Source organism: Lissotriton vulgaris, unplaced genomic scaffold (assembly GCF_964263255.1).
Source record: "Lissotriton vulgaris unplaced genomic scaffold, aLisVul1.2 SCAFFOLD_1407, whole genome shotgun sequence".
Taxonomy (NCBI): Eukaryota; Metazoa; Chordata; class Amphibia; order Caudata; family Salamandridae; genus Lissotriton; species Lissotriton vulgaris.
Window position 1 is genome coordinate 396,303 of NW_028253049.1, and position 21,289 is coordinate 417,591.

Here is a 21,289-nt window from a genome sequence, read left to right on the forward strand (position 1 = left end):
TTACTGAACAAAAAAATAAGTAAAGGCAACACCGACATCTTGATTAAAGAGACCCTACCTATAATTGATAGTGGGAGAAGAAGCCAGTGATCTAAAAGGCTCTGAATTTTGTTCTTCGTCCTGATATAATTCATAGAATAGAGCATATCATATTCGGTGGTGACATATATGCCCAGATATCTAATTGGATCATCTCTTACAGCTTGGGCCTGTAGATCATCAGGGAGAAAAAGAGGATCAGTATTTAGTGCAAGAACCTCTGTTTTTTTGGGATTTACTTTATACCCCCCTATCTTTTCATAATTATTGAACTCTCTCATCAAATTTTCAATATTTTCTTTTATGGGTGATAGATATAAAATAATATCGTCAGCAAACAACTTTAATTTGGACATGCCAACTAAAGGGGGCTGAATAGCCACGTTGTCCCTAATCCTAATCACTAAAGGTTCGATAAAAAAAGTAAAAAGCAACGGGGACAACGGGCAGCCCTGCCTTGTGCCCCTGTTTACCTTGATCTTACCAGCCTGTTTCATATTGATTATTACTTGGGCCGATGCTCCCTTATAGATGTTATAAAGCATCTTAATAATTGAGGCTGGAAAACCAAATTGACCGAGAGAGTAGAATAATGCAGCCCAATTCACTAAGTCAAACGCTTTTTCCGCGTCCATCATCAATATACAGGCTGGGGTCGAATTAATATTAAAGTAGTCTAATGCTTGTATTAGGAACTCGGTGTTTGCTGACATATAGCGACCTGCAATAAACCCAGACTGGTCCTGATGAATGACCTCCTGAGCAGCAAAGACAAATCTCTCAGCCCATATCTTCATAAGGATTTTGTAATCCGAATTTAGAAGACTAATCGGTCTGTATGAATTAACATCATGCTCATTTTTATCTTTTTTAAGAAAGCATATAATTGTAGATTCCTTAAACTCGGCGGGGACGTACCCGCCTAGCCTAATATAATTATATAACTTTTTTAAGGGAGTTGCCAATTCTCCAAAAAAAACCTTATAAAATTCTATTGGAAATCCGTCCTGACCGGAAGCTTTTCCCCCTGAGGTTGCCTTTATGCAGTTTTGAATTTCAGTGGTATTTATTTCCAGACTAATTTGATTAATCCGACTTTCGTCGGGGGGTTCGAGGCGGTTGGATGGCGGCTGCGGAGCTCCACGCCTCCGCATAGCCTCCCGTGACCCAGGGACTGTGACCCCGCCCCTCGAATGGTGGACTGCAAGATCGCTGTTTTGAAACGCCGCGGCCAAGACGGGGGGATGCTGCTGCTCTGGCGACTTTTGTGAGCTGAAAGAAAAGATTACAGCATATCGTTTAAGGATGTGAGACGCCTGCTACAAACCGCCGTGAGTGCCGCGGTATATTTGTTCTTTTTGCGAGTTGCTGCTCGTTGTTTGATGCTCCCCTGGGTCCTGGATCCCGGCACTGCAGCCGGCATTGCTGTCTCCCTCAGTGTGCTCCAAACTGCCTGCTTGTCTCGGACACTGCCTCGGACACTGCCTCCTTTCTCGTTGCTCATCTGCTCACCTGCTCACCTGCTCGAGGTTGCTTGCCCGAGGGTCGAGGCTGATGGCTCACGTCACAAGGCTCCAAAGTATCTCTAGCTACAAGCCACTAGAATCCAGGGGCAGATTTCTTCGGGGGTTTTTTTCTGTAGACTGATTCCTGCCGGGTGATGTACTGAATCACTGCTTTGCGCTGCCTGCTGATTGTAAGTCAGGTCTGCAGCTACAGCTACAGCTACTGGGTCAATGCAGCATCCCTGAATCTATTGTTCTGAGCCTTTTGAGCCTTTTGAGCCTTTTGAGCCTTTTTGGGGAAGAAGGGGAAAAAAGACATCCCCTGGTTGGAGAAAAAAATAAATAAATAAATAAAATAAAAAAGAAAAGAAAAGATTCTGGTGAAAATCTCTTCCAGGAGCGATGACTTGTTAAGTGGCTGGTTAAGAGAATCGAACCCTCTGTGCAAGGAGTAGAAACGGGTCTGGTGGGGAAAGAAGCCTGCACAGGGGTGTTTTTTTGTTTTTTTTTTAAAGTTTTTTTTTTTTTTTTTTTTTTGGCTTTCTTGGACAAAAAAAAAAAAAATATATATATATATATATATATATATCCGTGAAAATGGGCAAACCTCAAAGGGAAGGCGAGGAGGTTGTGAAGACCAGCAAAGCCGAACTGGCTGCCCGTCAGAAAGCGAGAACACGCCTAGCCCAAGCTAAAAAGTCCTCTCGTAAGGCAGCCAAGGGGAATGATCGAGGCAAAGGTAAAGCTGGAGGGGAAAGCTCAACCGAGGATACGCTACCGGAATCTTCAGAGGATGAATTGCCTACTCCTCCTAACCCCAAAGAGATAAAAAAGGCTAGGATAGTCTCGCAAGAGAGCAATGACTTAGTGGTACAGTCAGATCAAGAACTTGAGCTAGAGCCAGAGCCAGAGCCTGAGCCTGAGATGGAAGTAGAATTACTGGCCGGCACTGTAGAATCAGCACCGGAAATGTCACCTCAAGTAAGAGAGGTAAAAAATAAAAATGGTAAAGGAGGAAAGGAGGTTAAAGACTATCCTCTTTTTGCGAAAAAAACCACTCCAAAGTCTCTCTCCACGCAGCCCTCCGTTGCCGTAGCTCCAGCCATTTCATCAACCACAATATCTAATGACGTGTCCAAAGAAATTTGTCATGACAAGATACCTGTGCCTCTTCTTTTAAGTGATTTACAACCTTCTAGAAAAACACAAGAGTCTCTGAATGGGGCGGGCCACACGCAAATCTGTTCCCCGTCTTTAGCTAAACAAAGCGAGGTACTGGGACCCCCAAATACAGAGGGGAATAAAGTACAGTTGTGTTCTGGCGAGAATAATTCAGGCCCAACAATAAATCCTTTAGTAGGGGGAGATAATTTGGTATGTTTGGAAGAGAGTTCAGAGGCAAGATATCAGCTGGGCATCCGTGAAATGTTGAACTTGATTCTAGATGAAATTCGAGAGATCAAACATAACCAGCAAGTGGAGATAGCTGCCCTTCAACTAAGAATGGATAAATTTGAGGAATCCATGCTGGGAATCCCAAAAAGACTGCAGGAGGCAGAGACAAGGATCTCTACACTCGAAGATAAAATGAACCTGTTTGCCGGAGAGTCAAAGGAGGCAGCGAAGAAGAAGAATGCCCTTGAAAACAAGTTAGAGGAGCTTGAAAATCATTCTAGAAGGTCTAACCTAAGGATCGTAGGGGTTCCGGAAGGAACAGAGGGCTCCGATCCCGTTCAGTGGGTTGATTCTTTTATTCACCAGACAGTCCTACCTGAATTCGAGGGAGATCTGACAATAACGAGAGCCCATCGGGTCCCGGCTCAGCGCTTCCCTAATTCTCCATTTCCAAGAACTATTCTTTTGAATTTTGCTGATTACAGGATCAAGGAGAAGATCCTATCAAAAGCTTTCCAACATCGTCAATTTGCAGTATCAGAAACTGTAAAATGCAGGATCTTCTCTGACATGACTGCAGCAGCGGCAAAAAGAAGAAAAGAATTTGTGAAAATCTTACACTTATTCAAGGCAAATGGTGCTCAAGCCTCAATCGCTCAGCAGTCAAAATTGAAGGTCCTGGTTAAAGGAAAATTCTATCTGTTTACGGACATAGATGAAGCTCACTCTTTTCTGGAAGAGATTTCTTCAGGAACTAGGTCGGAAAAGGGGAAAATTTAACTCGGCCTAATTTTGCTTATATATATTTTTTTTTTTTCTTTTTCTTCTTTCTTTTCCCACTTGCATGAATAATGTATAATATCTGCATGGGGCGGAAACGGATCCCTGGGTTACTAAGGGTGTAACAAAAGGACACCCAGTTCAGAAGGAGTGGGAGGAATGTGGCCAGCGTGGAAGGGAGGGGGTCTTCCACATTCCTGGGGAGGGTGGGGGAGGGAGGGGGTAAATGCATTAAAAAAGAATATGAGCATTGGTTACTTCTCTAATCTTAGTTTTGCTAATAGGTACGCAGCTGTGATAAAATATTCTTTCAGATGAAAAGTAACACTTGTAATATCCTGTCAATCAATGCTAATGGAATGTTAAACAAACAGAAGTATGGGGCATTGCTGAAATGGATAATTTTTATTAGACCTCAGGTGGTCTTCTTTCAGGAGACTCATTTGAAGTCTAATAGCCCGAAGTTGTTTATTCCTAGTTACTTTTCTAAAGTATTTTTCTCATCAGCAGGGGTGGCCCAGAGAGGGGTTGCTATTTACTTCTCAAGGGATCTTGCCTGGGAAATTCTCCAGGTCCATAGAGACATTAAGGGCAGGTGGATCTGGGTGACTGCCAAACTGCAAAATAAAATTATAAATTTTGTCAACTATTATGGCCCCATCCACGACGATATTACCGGTCTGTCAGAAATTTATGAATCTTTGAGGGGCGTTCCAGGACAGATAATTCTAGGAGGAGATTTTAATTTTATCCAAGACCTGTCAAGAGATACTTCTAACAAGAAAAAGAAACAGCTAAAACCCAAAACAAAAAGTTTTTTTGAAGCACTCTTACGTGAATATCAATTAAGAGATCCGTGGCGTTATAGAAATCCTGAAATTGAATCTTTCACATGCTATTCCAACCGGTTCCGCACTGCATCCAGAATAGATTTTTTTTTAATATCTAGATCTTTTTTGATTTTAAGAGCTGTAATTGGATGCAATCCATTTTCAGACCACGCTAGAATTGAATTAGAATTAGAATTGAGAGGAGTAGATGAGACGTGCCCCAGGTGGCAGCTGGACCGCACCCTCTTACAGAACCAGGACTGGGTTTCACAATTCAGAGATTGGATTATACAATACTTTGTAATAAATGACAATACAGCTGAACCCTTTTCTGTTTGGGGCGGATTCAAAGCTTCAGCACGCGCCCAGATTATTGCATATACTAGCGCTAAGGCAAATGAAAGAAAGTTAAAAATAGCTATGCTTCAAGCAGATGTAGAGAGGGAATATGCATTGCAGCTTCAACATCATTCAAGCAAGCTAGAGCAGGCTAAAACTCTTCTTCGGGATTATTTTGTCGTGGAAGAGATTAACAGCTCGAAAGCCTTTCAACAAAAGGTCTATGAAGACAGCCAGTTGGTAGGGAAACTATTAGCTAACTCTACCAGAAAAAAGCAGGAGTCCTCACTGATAGGGAAAATTCGCGATCCCCAGAGTGGGCTGGAGGAGGAGGATAGAGACAAGATCTCAAACATCTTCCTGGATCATTTTGAGAAAATCTACTCTACGGAATACCAGGTAGAGGATACAATGATTCAGGACTATTTTGCAGATATACAAATCCCCAAAATCGTTGAGCAAAATCTCCTATAAGGTCTGCAGTATCATTATGGATTTGCATGAAGTTTTACAAAAGTATCCTGAGTGCCCTGTACCCAAAGGGCCCATCCTGCAACAGCCCAGCAGGAGTCTGGTACACGCGCTTGTTGTTTTACACTTGGGTTGTGCGACAGTCTATGCCGAAGCTACTAATGCATAAACATGACCATTTCATGGTTTAATTGTGAAGATGAGTGCCACCACGCCACCTTTCCCCACTCCGGGGTACAAACATAAATGTTGTACCCATCACATGTAAGAGGTCTGGTAGTATATGGGAGGAAAGAGGAACTTTGGTTCGAAACCTTCAGTCAACTAGTACTGATGGTGCCTCATTGGGACCATCATTCAGTTGCCTCTTGAGACACTCTGGAAGGCAGGCAGGAGTGTAGTTCAGCATGGGGAGATGAACCCCTGAAAGAGTGTAGTGCAAGGGAGTGTCTGTTTTAATGTGAGGAGCTTGTGCAAACCTAACTCTTCAGAATAGTCATGAAGATTGTGAAGTTTTGTTCAGATACAAGATGAAAGCCTCTGGGCATCACTGACTTGCTTCCTTGTCTGAAACTTCAGAATGTGGCCATGGCGCTGCGGAAGTAATAGCTGGACCAGAGGGTCCTGGTCACTATGCATGTAGAGAGGAGAAATGTTTGGAAGAAATTTGGGGGGTTTGCTTCAGAAGGTTTGTGCATGGTGTACTCATTGGTAAATTAGCAACATCACCTCAGTGTCACGCCCAACCATTGATGAGGAACACCAGATGGCGATCTTTGCAAAAGTCTACGATCTACAGCTCATATGCCTCGAACATAGATAGATAGATAGATAGATAGATAGATAGAGAGAGAGATAGATAGAGAGATAGATATAGATAGATAGATATAGATAGATAGATAGATAGATAGATAGATAGAGATAGATAGAGATAGATAGATAGATAGAGATAGATAGAGATAGATAGATAGATAGAGATAGATAGATAGATAGATAGATAGATAGATAGATAGAGATAGATAGATAGAGATAGATAGAGATAGATAGATAGAGATAGATAGAGATAGATAGAGATAGATATAGAGATAGATAGAGATAGATATAGAGATAGAGATAGATAGAGATAGATAGAGATAGATAGAGATAGAGATAGAGATAGATAGAGATAGAGATAGAGATATAGAGAGATAGAGATAGATAGATAGAGATCGATAGAGATCGATAGAGATCGATAGAGATCGATAGAGATAGATAGATAGAGATAGATAGATATAGATAGAGATATAGAGAGAGATATAGAGAGAGATATAGAGAGAGATAGATAGATAGATAGATAGATAGATAGATAGATAGATAGATAGATAGATAGATAGATAGATAGATAGATAGATAGATAGATAGATAAAAAAAGAAAAGAAGACAGCTGCCTCTGTGATGCACCAAACATTACTTCCCCACCAAGGTTCTCAATGGTAAATAATAAAAATCCCTTACACAGTCATTCGATTCCATCATGCATTTCTGTAGAGCCGCTTGCCTGCTCATGATTTTGTTACTCTTATCAACACCTGGTAGTAGATGATGCAGCACAAACAAGACCTCCATGTACTCAAAGCCGAAAATTAAAAGCATCCGGCAGGTCAAGGACTTTAGACCCATTGTTTTAGTCCAGGGGTCTCCAAACCGGTCCTCGAGGGCCAGATCCATGCCAGATTTTTAAAATAACTACATGTATCTCAATGGGGATATCCAAAAAATCTGGCATGGATCCGGCACTCCAGGACCGGTTTGGAGACCCCTGTTTTAGTCTCTCATATTGAATAATAAGAGTTACACTGAGTTGGCTGTCAGTAGTCACCTGTTTCAAGTGCTATGTACCCGCAAGACTGTGGATGCAAGCTCTATATTATTACTAATGTTTGGGAACATGTGTAACGCGCTCGTTCACACAAGGGTATCTTGGCGATGAATAACAGATGTTTATTGTTACCCGACCCAATGGTACTCATTTTATGAACCTCAGAAGGATCAAAGACTGAGTGGACCCGCCTGGGGTCCTTAGCATAGGCGAAATATCCATATTTGAGGAAATGCATGAGTAATCTATTTGGTAGCTATCGAGTGCCCTTGAAGCATCTTTCCCACGACATTCAGAAAACAGTCTTAGCTTTGAAAACATTTTATTTGTAGCAAACATGACTCATTTCTTTAGTAATGGCTACTTTGTTCTACTACATACTCAGAGAGACCAGTTGAAACTAACACACAACAGTGTTATCTGGAGACCTCGGCTGCCTCTGGAATCTAGCTGAAGAAACATCCTGGCTGCAGCAGCAGGCAGAGACACAGATCCAGATGAAGGGTTATTTCCAAATCTAGATGGAAAATGTAAGCTCCAAAATAAAGCCTGAAAGACGATCTCTTAGATAAGATGGTACCCCTGGGTCCAGCTGGTTGCATGGGTCTGTCTGGCTGGATGCCATTTTCCCGTCAATTGTTTAAGGGCTTCTGGGCACATCAATTTTTCAGAGACTCTAGCTCACTCATGCCATACAAATTAAACAGGATGAAGCCAACATAACGGCGTGGCGCTTCCAGCAAGAAAAGCAGACATACAAGAGGTGACAAGCCAAAGAGGCTCACTGGTGACAGCAAAATAAATGATTTAGTTGCAATATTAAACTTATCTGCAAAGCATTACTATTGAAACGCAACCACTGGCTTGGATGAGGTCCTTGCTTCAACAAGGACTCGCGTGTACACAGAACCACTGTCCTTCAAGAGAGGCACCTTTAATATAATGCTTCTAGAGTACCACCGACAAAGAACTCCAAACTCCCACCCTTTGGGTCACCGGTTTCAGCTCAGCAGGTCATTGAGCGCAGAGATCATCTCTTCTGAATTCCATGGTGCACAGAAAGGATGTTTTCGATCATCACTGAATTAACTTGGCAAATCGGTGCTGCTTCGCTTTTATTAAGTGATCCAGAGTGTGCTTCCTCATCACTAACTTCAACTTGAAAAGAGCCTCGGCTTGAATTCCAAGAACTGTGGTTCTACAACTATGGGGATCATACATTTAAAGAACTTCCAGTCATCATCCTTCCCACGGCCCGCAGCACAATGTCCTCCAGTGGAAGGAACACAAAACCCTTTGCATTTGTTTACGATAAAGACAGGTCTCTGTGGGATGATACAAAGATCTATTGATCCTACGCCACAAGAGCTCCTCCACTCACTTATCCAACCCATACACCTCTTTCATAACAGGGTTCATCAGGTCAAGCAGCTCACTCACTCACCCACCCTCCCTCCCTCCCTCTCTCCCTCCCAGAACGTAAGCCATTTTAGGAAAACGAGTCACCCACAGACATAGGCTGCCGCATTTCCATACACTTACATTTTAGAGTTACGGTTGGCCCCCTTCAGGTAGCTTGCAGTTTTCCAGTGACTAGGTGGTGGTTGTGGCTGGCTAGATGGATACATAGTCCGAGGGAAAGTTGCAACTCAGGCAGTTAAAGATCAGAACTGGCCCCAGGGCACACTTTGGGCAGCCGCCACCAACCACTTCCAACTTAAGCATCTATTCCAACACTTTATTAGAAAAGCAAACCACTCTTGGTTATATAAAAAGCTTTTGGGTAGGGTTGTGGGTCGCGGGGCCCAGATTTGACAACAACAGCTGACCTGTTGTAGTTCTTGAAACATTTGCATTTGTAAAAGATGCTAGGCTTTCATCAAAGAGATACAAATTTGAATTAGCATGGCTTTTAAACTAGCGAGCTCACAACTTGCAAGCCCCGTCAATCACACTTCAACTTTTCATGAAACGTGTTAGCTAAACTAAGGCTCAATTCATTTTCTTCCAGCTTGGATTTTGTGAGTGCATCCAACCCCATGAGTTTTAGCCACTGAAAACAAAAATCAGAAAGAAAAAGGGGGGACACAAGGACCAATTCTGGTCACAAAAGGCGAATAGACATGTACCCATCAATCAATCAATCAGAACATTTATTAAGCGCCCTACATACCCCTGAGGGTCTCAAGGTGCTGGGGGATGAGCGGGGGAAGGAGGTGGGGAGGGGTTGCTGCTACTGATCGAAGAGCCAGGTCTTGAGGAGTCTTCTGAAGGCCAGTAGGTCTTGGGTCTGCCGTAAGTTGGTGGGGAGGGTTTTCCAGGTCTTGAAGGCGAGGTGGGAGAAGGATCTGCCGCCGGCAGTCGTTCTTCGGATGCGGGGGACTGTGGCGAGGGCGAAGCAGGCGGAGCGGAGCTTGCGGGTAGGGGCGTGGAAGCTCAGTCCTCTGTTGAGGTAAGCTGGGCCGGCATTGTGAAGGGTCTTATGTGCGTGGATGAGGAGCTTGAAGGTTATCCTCTTGTTGATGGGGAGCCAGTGTAAGTCTCTCAGGTGGCGTGTGATGTGGCTGCGGCGGGGGATGTCAAGGATCAGTCGTGCCGAGGCGTTCTGGATGCGTTGCAGACGTCTCCGGAGCTTGGTTGATGTTCCTGCGTAGAGGGCGTTTCCGTAGTCCAGCCTGCTGGAGACGAGGGCCTGGGTGACTGTACTTCTTGTTTCGGAGGAAATCCACTTGAAGATCCTGCGGAGCATTCGTAGGGTTTTGAAGCAGGATGAGGAGACGGCGTTGACATGTTTAGTCATGGAGAGGATGGAGTCGAGGATGACCCCCAGGTTGCGTGCGTGGTCAGTGGGAGTCGGGCTGTTCCCAGTGGGGTCGGCCACCGGGAGTCGTCCCAGGCTGAAGGGGTGAAGCAGAGGATGAGGACCTCCGTCTTGTCGGAGTTCAGCTTCAGTCGGCTGTTCCTCATCCATTCGGCGACGGCCTTCAGTCCTTCATGGAGGTTGGTTTTGGAGGTGTGACTGTCTATGGTGAGGGAGATGATCAGCTGAGTGTCGTTTGCATAGGAGATGATGTTGAGGTCGTGCTGTCGGGCGACATGGGCGTGGGGTGCCATGTAGATGTTGAACAGCGTTGGGCTGAGGGAAGAGCCCCAGGGTACGTCGCAGATGATCTCAGTGGTGGTGGAGCGGAAGGGTGGGAGGCGGACTCTCTGAGTTGTGCCGGAGAGGAAGGATGTGGTCCAGTCCTGGGCCTTCTCTTGGATCCCGGCGTCGTGTAGGCATGTTCATAGTGTGTGGTGGCAGACCGTGTCGAAGGCGGCTGACAGGTCCAGGAGGATGAGGGCCGCTGTTTCTCCATTGTCGAGCAGGGTCCTGATGTCGTCTGTCAGGGCGGTTTCGGTGCTTTAGTTGCTGCGAAAGCCAGACTGGGATGGGTCCAGGTTGTTGTCATCCTCGAGGTAGAGGGTCAGTTGTTTGTTAACGATTTTCTCAGTGACCTTCGCCGGGAACGGGAGCAGGGAGATGGGACGGAAGATCTTAAGGTCCTTGGGGTCCCCCTTGGGCTTCTTGAGTAGGGCGTTGATCTCAGCTCTCCGGGAAGGTTGCTGTCTCGAAGGAGATGTTGATAGTTTTCCGGAGATGGGGGGCGATGATTCTGCTGGCTTTGTTGAAGATGTGGTGGGGGCGAGGGTCAGACGGGGATCCGGAGTGGACGGAGTTCATGATTTTGATGGTGTCATCGTCGTTGACGTTGGCCCATGCGATCAGGCGGCTGGTGGGCGCGGGGTGGAGGTCTCGGTGGTTGTGGCGTTGAAGCGGTCGTGGATGCCTGCGAACTTGCAGTGGAAGTAAGTGGCCAGTGAGTCGCATAAGTCCTGTGAAGGGGGATGGTATTGGTGTTGGAGAGTTCCTTCACGATGTTGAAGAGCTCTTAGCTGTTGTGTGTGTTGTTATCCAGGAGGTCCTTGGAAGTGGTCTTCTTGGCGGTTCTGATGAGTTGATGGTGTCTGCGGGTGGGGTTCTTGAGGGCCGTATAGTTGTCTGGTGATCCGTTGCAGAGCCAGTTTTTCTCCAGTTTCCGGCATGCATGCTTGGAGGCCTGGAGGTCTTCAGTGAACCAAGTGGCTTTCTTTCGGGTGTGGCTGTTGGATGGTGTCTTGAGCGGGGTGAGAGTGTTGGCACAGTCGGAAAATTGCCCATGGGAAAATTGCACACTAAACTTGAGAATTCCACCACAAATCAAAAGCACAGAGAAATCATTTTCATTTTGGGAACTGGTGCCATTTTCATGAATTCACAAGTTTGTCAATTTGTTTCATTAAAAAGAAAATGGATAAAGTCATCAGGCATGTGGCCTTGAGTAGGACATGGTAGGATGCATAGAGTGGTTGGGAGCAACCACTGGAACTCACTTGTGGATGGGCGTGGGTTTTAGACACAAGTCACAGCTGGGCAATGGTCTGAAAACCCAAAGTACATAGAAGAAAACCACATCCAGAGGCGAAAAGAGTCTGCTTTCTCTTTCACAAGCAGAAAGGAGACTGTTGAAGGTGGTAGTACCATGCAGGGCTAAACAGGACTGTTTCACAGAAGAGAATGGGGCTTGCCTTCAAACATTTCCTATTGGATGTCTGTGTCCTAGTAAATGACACGGTCATCTGAGTGCAGCACCAACTCCAAGCTGAGGCTTTACCAGAGCGGAGTTCTCTCCGCACTCGTGTATGGACCAGGATGATAGTGGAGGACAAAAAGCTATTCACCAAACTGTCAGCCTTCCACGCCAGTAACCTGAAAGACAATTTGCACGTTTTCAGGCCGTAACCCATCTCCAACCAGAAACTGCTCACTAGATGCAAGCCAGAGAGCATCAACGCCATCATCATGAGTAGATGATTGAGATGGATAGGAAACCCTCATCAGAAGATAAGAAAACTCCATTACAAGAATAGCTCTCCACTTGACCTCAGAACGTAAACAGAAGGCAGGCAGGCCAAAGAACACCTGGAAGTGAACCATATAACAGAAAAGGGAGCCCTGAACCACAAATGGAGCACCTACAGAAACTTGCCCAAGACAGACAGACCTGGAGGCCCTTCTTTGACGCCCTGGTGGAGTGGTGTGGCTCACTGGTTAGAGGCGGCAGACCCGGAAGCAGAGAATGGCCCGGGACCAGGGTTCAATTCCCGATGCGGCAGGGTCGTGGACCAGGGTCAGCGGACTCGATAATTCTCGCCTCGGTGCCTACTCTAACCAGGGATCACACTCGGCAACTCTGGGCATTAGCTTGCCTCATCTCTACAACGGCCCCCCACATTCGCCGGGGATGCCTGGTTTCACCTTGTAGATACCCAGTAGGGACCATCTCACAGGGGTAGCCAGGACGGGTTCCCCAGCGGTCTACAGCGCCACAATGCCTCAGGGCAGCAGTGCGCTTTACAAGACACATACATTTACATTACATGCCAGCTGGCATAACATGCAATAAGTAAGCAAGTCTGTGTCCTATTATTGGAGAACAAATATGCATGAGTGTGTGCCTCAGAATTCTTCAATCATAGAACAAAAATGGAAATATATGTGCTAGCCACATCAACACCTTAAGTGCTGCACAAAACTCATGGTAAAAGTTAGTCATGTCCCACCACCTCGCAACCACTCTCACAAATTTAAATGATCGATTTTCAATAAAAAAAAGAACCTTATACCCCAACAAGAGATAATGTTTTGTAAAATAATTGTTTGGATTACTTTTCTTAGTATTCTAAAAACCTACTTTACACGCAGAATCATGCACACATAGGGGTGCAGTCAAAAGTGATACATGGGACTAAACTGCTGAGATGTACAATTATTCAATCCTCTCCCCTCTGTAATAAAGCTCATGGAACTGAAAGGGCAGGCACTGATCAAACTGGAATTCATGTGACTTATTGCCTTACTGTTCTTTAAGTACTCAACTTCATGAAAGTCAATTAGTAGAAGGAACTGCTACCACCTGCCTTGCCCTTTCATATCCCTGGTGTTCCCTTGTCTTAGGGACCACGAAATGAACAGCAGGGACAGAAAGTAAGAGAGCTCAGTTCACTTCCTGTAATTTCCATGTGTTGCCCTTCTGGGAGCTCATCAGTTACAAATCAGAGGCTGTTTAGGCGCCAAGGTTCAGACACAACCTCTAACACAGATGTTCTAGGGATTCAAGCAATCTTCTTCACATAACCTATCCCTGCCAACTTTACAGGAATGTGAAATCTCGAAATCTAGACTGCTCAGTGTACCTACTACACCAGCATGACTACATCACAAAGGAGTTCTAAGGAGCACTTGTTTTAACAAAGTTACCACTGCATACCCATTTATTTGTAGAAAAGAATAGGACATATTCCTACCTTTCTTCAGCAGAAGGGCTCAGGTCGTCCACCTTTGGTGGCCCACTTCCGTTGCTTGTGATGTGTTCAGGGGCTTCCGAGCCCTCCACCTTTCGAACATAGCCGTTTCGCCGGTCTTTGGATGGCCAGGTGTGGCAGTCGTCCTTGGCACTGGCTCGGTTATTGCCTTTGTCCAGGTTCATGAGATTCAGGTACGACTCCCCGATGCTGTCCCCCCTCAGTGAACCAGCATTCAGGGAGCCGTTCGGGAGGCTCGCAGGAGTGGAAGTCACCGGGAGCTTCAAGTCCAGGCTGTAGAGGTTCTTCAGGTTCAGAGAGATTGACTGGGCTATGGTGACATTCTGGGAACACTTCTTGTCATCTGAGAAAAAGAATTTAAAACAGAAAGTAAGAGCCAATTAAATGTTATATCACCGAGTGTAGCAGCGGTCAAACCGCAGGACACACAGACTTGTAACAAGTGAGGATGCCAAAGGGCATTTAAATCCACTTAAATATTCTGGAACCAGTTAGGCACAGGAGTGCTTAGCACACCCTTTAATGTATTTAAAGGGGAACTGGGGAACTCTGAGAATGTGTGTATATATTTATCAGGCAGTCCCCTTCCTGACTGTCTTTATTTTTCAGAGTTGTCCTGGGTATGAGAAACAGAGCTTGAGTTGGTGGCAATGTTTTTCCAGATAGCCACTATGAAGGCATGCCTACAGCTCCTTCCTTGTTGGACTTTGGGGCAGCAATTTTCAGTTGACCATACTCTACAGCTGTAAGTATGTGGGTGCCAGCAACAGAAGAAAAGAATTTCTAATGCATGGCTGGTGCCCATCCTTTGATGTAGGAGAAATTTGGGAGAATGTTGCCATGGTGTTGTCTTGCAGCTCCCAGATGGAAGCGAGCTCTGCAGAGAATTGGGATGTGGCAAATTAAGAACAGAACCCCAGCAAGTTATCCTTTGTATGACAAAGTAAATGTTCAAGGAACTCCCAGCTCACGAATGAGTGATGGAGGCTTGAAATTAAAAATATATAATTAGAGTTACAGTTTGATTCTGATTGTGATAGAGGTGCTAATCCCATGTTGGAAGCAAACCTCTACTTGCGCCTCAAACAAGGTTCATTTTGGGATGAAATTAGAGATGTTTGCTCAATCGAAACGGGGCATGCAAAAGCAGGCTCTAATTACAGGACCATGCTGCCTAAAAGCCTGGTTTGCGCACCTTAGAATAAGTGTTAACATGTTCTATTAACACTTTGTAGCGCATTCCAGTGTGTTCACATAATTGGACTCAAACTCTGCACCTTCTAATTTGCAAAAAAAACACACAATCATAAATTAACAGGTGTGCAAATTGAACTCAATTTTTGAGGCCCAATCATGACCAGGACCTTAAAAGAAGACATTCACTGAACAAAGTAGAGGGGTCACATTTTCTCTGAGATTATGCATTGCGGAAAGCTTGGCTCCTCTCCAAAGATATGGAATGAATTAAACTAAAACCTGAAAAACACTTGAATACTTTAGTCAAATCCGGAGGGAAAAAATTAGGGAATACAATTTTTTTTAAACAAATTTTGAACAGGATTTAAATATTTGATTTATCCCATTTAACTGTGACATTTCTAATAAAGAGTCTTAGCCAGACGTTGCCTCTAAATCTATATTCCCTATGTTTTCCAAACATACAGCCATAAATGCATATAAGGTACTAATGTATTTTCCAACATATGGTCTCTGCAGGCTGGATGACTTGTGACAGAGTCTAGTTATGGTTTTTGCTAAATCAAAGTACTTTGATAGGCAACAAAGTGCTCACTGGACCGATACTGAGCAGAACCTCCTCCAACGGGAAGCAGCAAAAAGAGTTGGACTCCACCCTGGTTGACTAAATGTGATCCACTCGTTAATAAAATTTAGAGCAAATGTTCTCTGTTGTGTCGAAAATTTGCATGGAGTCTATAACTTTGAACAAATTACAAAGAGCTGAAAACTACTCTACCCACCTCAACTACGACCTTAAGGTCACATCACCCCTACTCTAAAATCCCTTCACTAACTTCATGGCAGATAAAGGCATGAATGGAAACCCATTGTTGGTTCTCAAACCCAAAACGACTGATCACCTTCCTAAATCTTTTATTATGCACGGTATGACGTCACACTTAAGGTCGGCCTCCCAACATAGTCTCTCAACAATCACAAAAAAACTGAAATGTTTATGGGTTACTGGGGCTCACTGCACCATCAACACTACACTCTACAACTCACTCCCATTACATGTCCAACAAGAACCCAATTTTCTACCATCCCACAAACACATGAATCCCCAACCTCTTCTATCAAGAGTTTGGATTCCAATGACTTCATTTACAGCATATTATGCAATATATAACTGCACTTACACTGATTTGTAGCTTCACTTGGCCATTTGAGGGCCTTGCAGTAATAGCATGAGAATTAAATGAATAAATGAGAGATGGACTTAAACATGATAACTTCTAGTATTCTGGGGTTTCTGTTCAGCACTCTACAACCCTCATTCTCTACACAACTTAAGATCCAGTCTTGTAGCTGTACTAGGCACAGCTCAGTCTTACCTGCCTGCTTGATCTCAGCTTTAATTTCCATCTCTTTCAGTTGCTTTACTAGCACGGAAATGTGTTGCAACAAGTCTCGGTTGGTCAACAGCAGCTGACGTACGTGGGCCTGTGCCTCAATACGCGCAGACGTTTCCGCAGCCAGCTGGTCTTTCAGCAACTGTACCTGTAGGTAGAACACATTTCGATATTTTAGGACACATAGTACTTAATTGCATACTCTGGATATGAATTTGCATTTGTGTTCTGCATCAGTAGGGAAAGCATTTTACATTGCATCGAATATTGAGGCCAACCCTGAAAGATACACAAAGATGTGACCGTCACTCAAGTACCATCTCTGGTGAACGTAGACCCTGGTGCTCAGATCTGCAAAAAACATGCAACATGTGAAGTACAGTCCTTAAGAGAATAAAGATCTTTAACCATGTTAGAAGAAGGAGTTACTATCAAGATGACAGGTCTTGTAATTGTCTGAAGAGTAGATGAATTGTGTTGAGATGCACCGGATGCATATTATTATTATTATTATTATGTTTCTTATATAGCACCAGAATCGACCCCCGAAGGGGTATCTCTGCGCTTGCCTTGGGAACCCGTCCTGGCTTTTCCCTGTGAGATAGCCCCTAGAGGGCATCCCCAAGGTGAAAGCCAGGCATCCCGCCGCGGGGGGGGCCGTTGTGGAGATTAAGCAAGCTTAATGCCCAGAGTTGCAGAGTGTGAACCCATGATTAGGTCAGGCACCGAAGCGAGAATTATCGAGTCCATGGACATTTGAGCTCAAGACCCTGCCGTGTCGGGAATTGAACCCTGGTCCCGGGTCTGACCTCTGCTTCAGGGTCTGCCTGCTCTAACCAGTGAGCCACACTTCTCCACTTTGAGGAGACATGCTTCCCAAACCACGTCAATTTGGCCGAAATCGCAGATAAGTATCGCCCATGGAGTAAGGATCCTTCATGTTCCACAAAAATGGGATGCGCTCTCAGGGTCTGCCTGGTACTCTGGTGCACTGTTCCTGTCAGCAACGTTTCTAAAGTGGAACTATGTGATGAGGAACAAGTTGGCAGCATTTCTTGCTCATAGACAGGTAGTCGAAAAGAGAATTATAAAGGCTATTTTTATGTTAAATACGCAAACAAAAACAGCAAATAAGCACTAACTAAGCCAATAAATCTGGCTTGTGATTATGGGAAATATTTGGTAATAGTTAAGCAAATATGTTGCTCTAGAAAGAAAATCCCATAAAGATGCAAAGGCAAAAACCATATGGAAGCCGGGAGTATTAGAGTCCGGTTGTACCCTCAAATAAGAGTGTTATGAAAAGGAGTCAAAGATGAAGTTTGCATCGTAAATGATTAACTTAAAAGACTTACACAGGATAATAATGTATAGTTGATGCTATTGCCAAACATCGAAACTAGTCCTAGGATGCTTTTTACCAGTTCGGGGGAAGCCCTGGCCTGGCAGTTCAGACTGGACTGTTCCCATTGGGCGCAGGGTCAAGACTGGTTTGCATATAGCCAGTGTCTAACCCAGGGTGGTGTGGAGTGCAAAAAAACGATGGCTTTAGGCCCAGATCCTTGTACTGGGGTGAATGTATGACATTGTTCTACATTCTGTCCATCAACTGTTGTTTTTGCTATTGCCAAAGGGACAGGACGTATTTTGCATCTTTAAGAAAGCCTCTGCGCATTAATGTCTTCAATTTGTAAACAAAAAAAAGGCAGAAATCCAACATGCTATTACAACAGGAAATTCAGGCAAATTCAGCAGCAGGGTGAATACTGAATAGCATTGTGGCTTTATGACAGCCTAATAAATCCAATCACTGTCTTCTAAACACGCATTAGTAAAGGCACAAAAACATCAATTTGGGTTTTTCCAATGCAAATCAATTGGGTTTACCAATATGTTTAGCTAATAACGTTGAACATCATAAAAGAAAATGAGTATTACAGATGTCCAACAGCATAAGGCAGGAAAAAAGCATGATGTATAAACGTACATGGGTCATCACACCAACACTCATGTGCGTCAGGACTCTAAGGCAAGAGCAGGAAAAATAATTTACGGCCACAAAGTTCTAAAAGCAAAAGACAATGACAATTCTTTAAATGTAAGCAGTGGAAGGCTACAAGACATTTATTCAAAACGATGGCGAAGGGTTTATTCGGGAAGGGAAAACACAAGAACAAGCCGACCCATCAGATACAATGAAATTGACATGAAAGCAAATGACAGATAAACATTGGGCTGACCCAAACCCCACCGTAAATATTGGTATTGCCCACAATACGTTTTTCGACGGCAGACAGCTAAAGCAGTCAGCAGGCAAGACCCAACAAAAAAACCATAGATTCGCAATTAAAATGTTTTGTCAGCAAAGCAAATACAATTAAGATGACATACTGGGTCTCAATTACCACCTGCATGTCATGTCTCATCTGCAGGCTAACAAAACTACCCGCTGTCTAATTGCCATAATCAAATGGGAGTCGAATAGCCTTGATAGACAGCACATCCAAGCAATGGTAAACCATGAGAAATACAAGAACCCCAATGGCTGAATAAGGCTGCCAGAAAGCCCTCCCCCGCTCTATGCTTCTTGTAGTTTTTTCAAGAATTTATAACACGAGGTTCCCAGAAGGTTAAAGATGTTTGTAGCTAAACCTAAAAAAAAGTCCAACTGATTGGTGTGATAAACTGTAAATATCACATCAACCTGTTCTTCCATTGACAGAACTGCACAGCTGTTAGAAATCCTTATGTACGTCACGCTTACATCATTTTTCCTGAATGAGTAGCGCGGGACCATTTATTTATTTATTTTATTTATTTATGGAACTTGTAGGGTGCGCGGCTACCCCCGAAGGGGGTGTCCCAGCGCTGAGACTGTGAGCTAGAAAGGGGGATGATCCTATGACAGTGAAAATAGCCAAGTTTTGAGACGGCTACGAAAGAGTGTTTCAGAGGAAGCAAATCTAAGATCTAAGGGGAGGCTGTTCCATAGTTTAGCCGTCATAACTGCAAAGGCTCTGCCGCCCATTCTGGAGCGACGGAACCGAGGGACAACAATAAGGCGCAAGTTGTTTGACCGCAAAGATCGGGCTGAGTGGGAAAGTACTAATCTTTTGCGTAAGTATTCTGGTCCTGTCCCATTGAGGGCCCGAAAGGCAATAGTTAGCATTTTGAACTTGATGCGACTGGCGATTGGAAGCCAGTGCAGTTCTTTGCGGTAGGCTGCAACCGAATGCCGAAAAGGGATATTGCCAATCAGCCTCGCCGCCGCGTTCTGAACGATCTGTAAGCGTTCAATTTGATATTGGGGGGCCCCGGCGTAGAGGCTGTTGGCATAGTCCAAATGTGATGTGATTAAGGCCTGCGTGACCGTTCTGCGAGCATCTAATGGCAGAAAGGGGAAGATCTTTCGCATCATCCGCAGTTTCGCAAAACAGGCAGCAGTGACCTTACTAATTTGGGGATTACACGCCAGAGCATCGTCAAACTGAAAACCCAGGTTGCGAGCAGTGTGAACGGGAATGGGGGGAGGGTTCAGTACAGTCGGCCACCACAAGGTAGATGGAATTGTGATTTTTTGATTAAAAAACAAAACCTCCGTCTTGTCAGTATTGAGTCGAAGATGGTTAGACGCCATCCAGGAACATACTTCGCCCAGACAGTGGCGAAAACTGGCGAGGCTGGAGTCAGAATGATCTCTAAAAGAAAACATGAGCTGTGTATCATCAGCATAAGAGATCACTCTGACCCCACATGACTCAACCACCTTAGCCAGAGGGGCCAAATAGACATTAAAAAACAATGGGCTCAAAGCGGAGCCCTGAGGTACTCCACAGACAAGGGGCTTACTTTCAGATTGGAAAGGTCTGAGGAGGACCCTCTGCGTTCGACCTTGAAGAAAGGAGCTAATCCACGACAGAGCAGAACCGCCCAGTCCAATCTGCTCCAATCGATCTAAAAGTATCTTGTGGGACACCGTATCGAAAGCGGCGGATAGGTCGAGGAGGACTAGCATGGCCTCCTCTCCCCTATCCACACACTCTCGAATGGTTTCCGATACTTCCAGAAGTGCTGTTTCTGTGCTAAAACCAGTGCGGAAACCTGATTGGGAGTCATGAAGTATAACATTGGTCTCCAGATATTCCGCGAGCTGAAGTTGAACGGCTTTTTCTAAAACCTTTGCTGGTTTGGGAAGGAGAGAGATGGGGCGGTAATTACAAAATTGCGTAGGGTCTGCATTTGTCTTTTTCAAGATAGGAACCAGCATGGCTTCCTTCCAGGCGGTAGGAAATTGGCCCAGCTGTAGAGAGGTGTTCCAGATAGAGATGAGTGGTTCTATCAGGAGGGGAGCAAGGTCACTCATGACTTTGGAGGGAGCAGGGTCTAAAGGAGAACCCGATTTGCACTGAGTAAGCAGTTTAAGTGCAGCTTCTGTGGTAAGATCCTTAAAGGGTTTCAGGGCTGGTACAGTGTCATTCCTATTTTTATCAAGAGAAGGGGATTGTGCAGGTATATGGAAAGGAGGAGGAGATTTTCTCAATTTTATCTTGAAAATAATCTGATAGGCCATTACATAGAGTCTGACTGGAGAAATTGTTAGGTGTCATAGCGGGAGGCTTGACGAAGTCTTTGACAATGTAAAACAGAGTTTTTGCCGAGTTGTCTGAGTTTTTGATTTGTAAGGCAAAAAATTCTCTCATTGTTGACTTTTTTAGTTGAATAAATTTCTTTAAAGCCCTTCTGTAGATGCTTTTAGCTTCTAGATCATAAGATGATCTCCAGCTGCGCTCTAGTATTTTGCAGCGGCTTTTCTCCTCACGCAGGGCAGCAGAGAACCACGGGGCTGAGGGGCGGGATCTTGCGGACGAGACCGGCACCAACGGGGCCGTGACATTGACAGCAGACAACAAGTCAGCATTAAACCTTTCTACACAAGCATCAATATCTCCCATGTGAGGTTCCAGGGAGCATCGAAAGACAGGCTCGATGGCCGAACAGGTGACTTTATGCCATTTTCTCCTATGGTCCTTTCTCAGTTCCACCGGATTCGGTGCGGGTAGCAACAGAATATCGAAC

At 44.6% G+C, this 21,289-nt stretch overlaps 1 protein-coding gene across 2 annotated transcripts in view; it reads right to left on the reverse strand.

Annotated features, from left to right (window-relative positions):
- Positions 1 to 21,289, reverse strand: part of LOC147661180 (uncharacterized) — a 224,153-nt gene that overhangs the window by 21,527 nt on the left and 181,337 nt on the right. For both annotated transcript variants that reach the window (XM_086951259.1, XM_086951260.1), the window contains exons 8-9: positions 16,196 to 16,361; positions 13,605 to 13,965 (exon numbers count right to left, since the gene is read on the reverse strand). In XM_086951259.1, the coding sequence (XP_086807385.1) occupies positions 13,605 to 13,965; positions 16,196 to 16,361 (527 nt within the window). The remainder of the gene's footprint in view (positions 1 to 13,604; positions 13,966 to 16,195; positions 16,362 to 21,289) is intronic.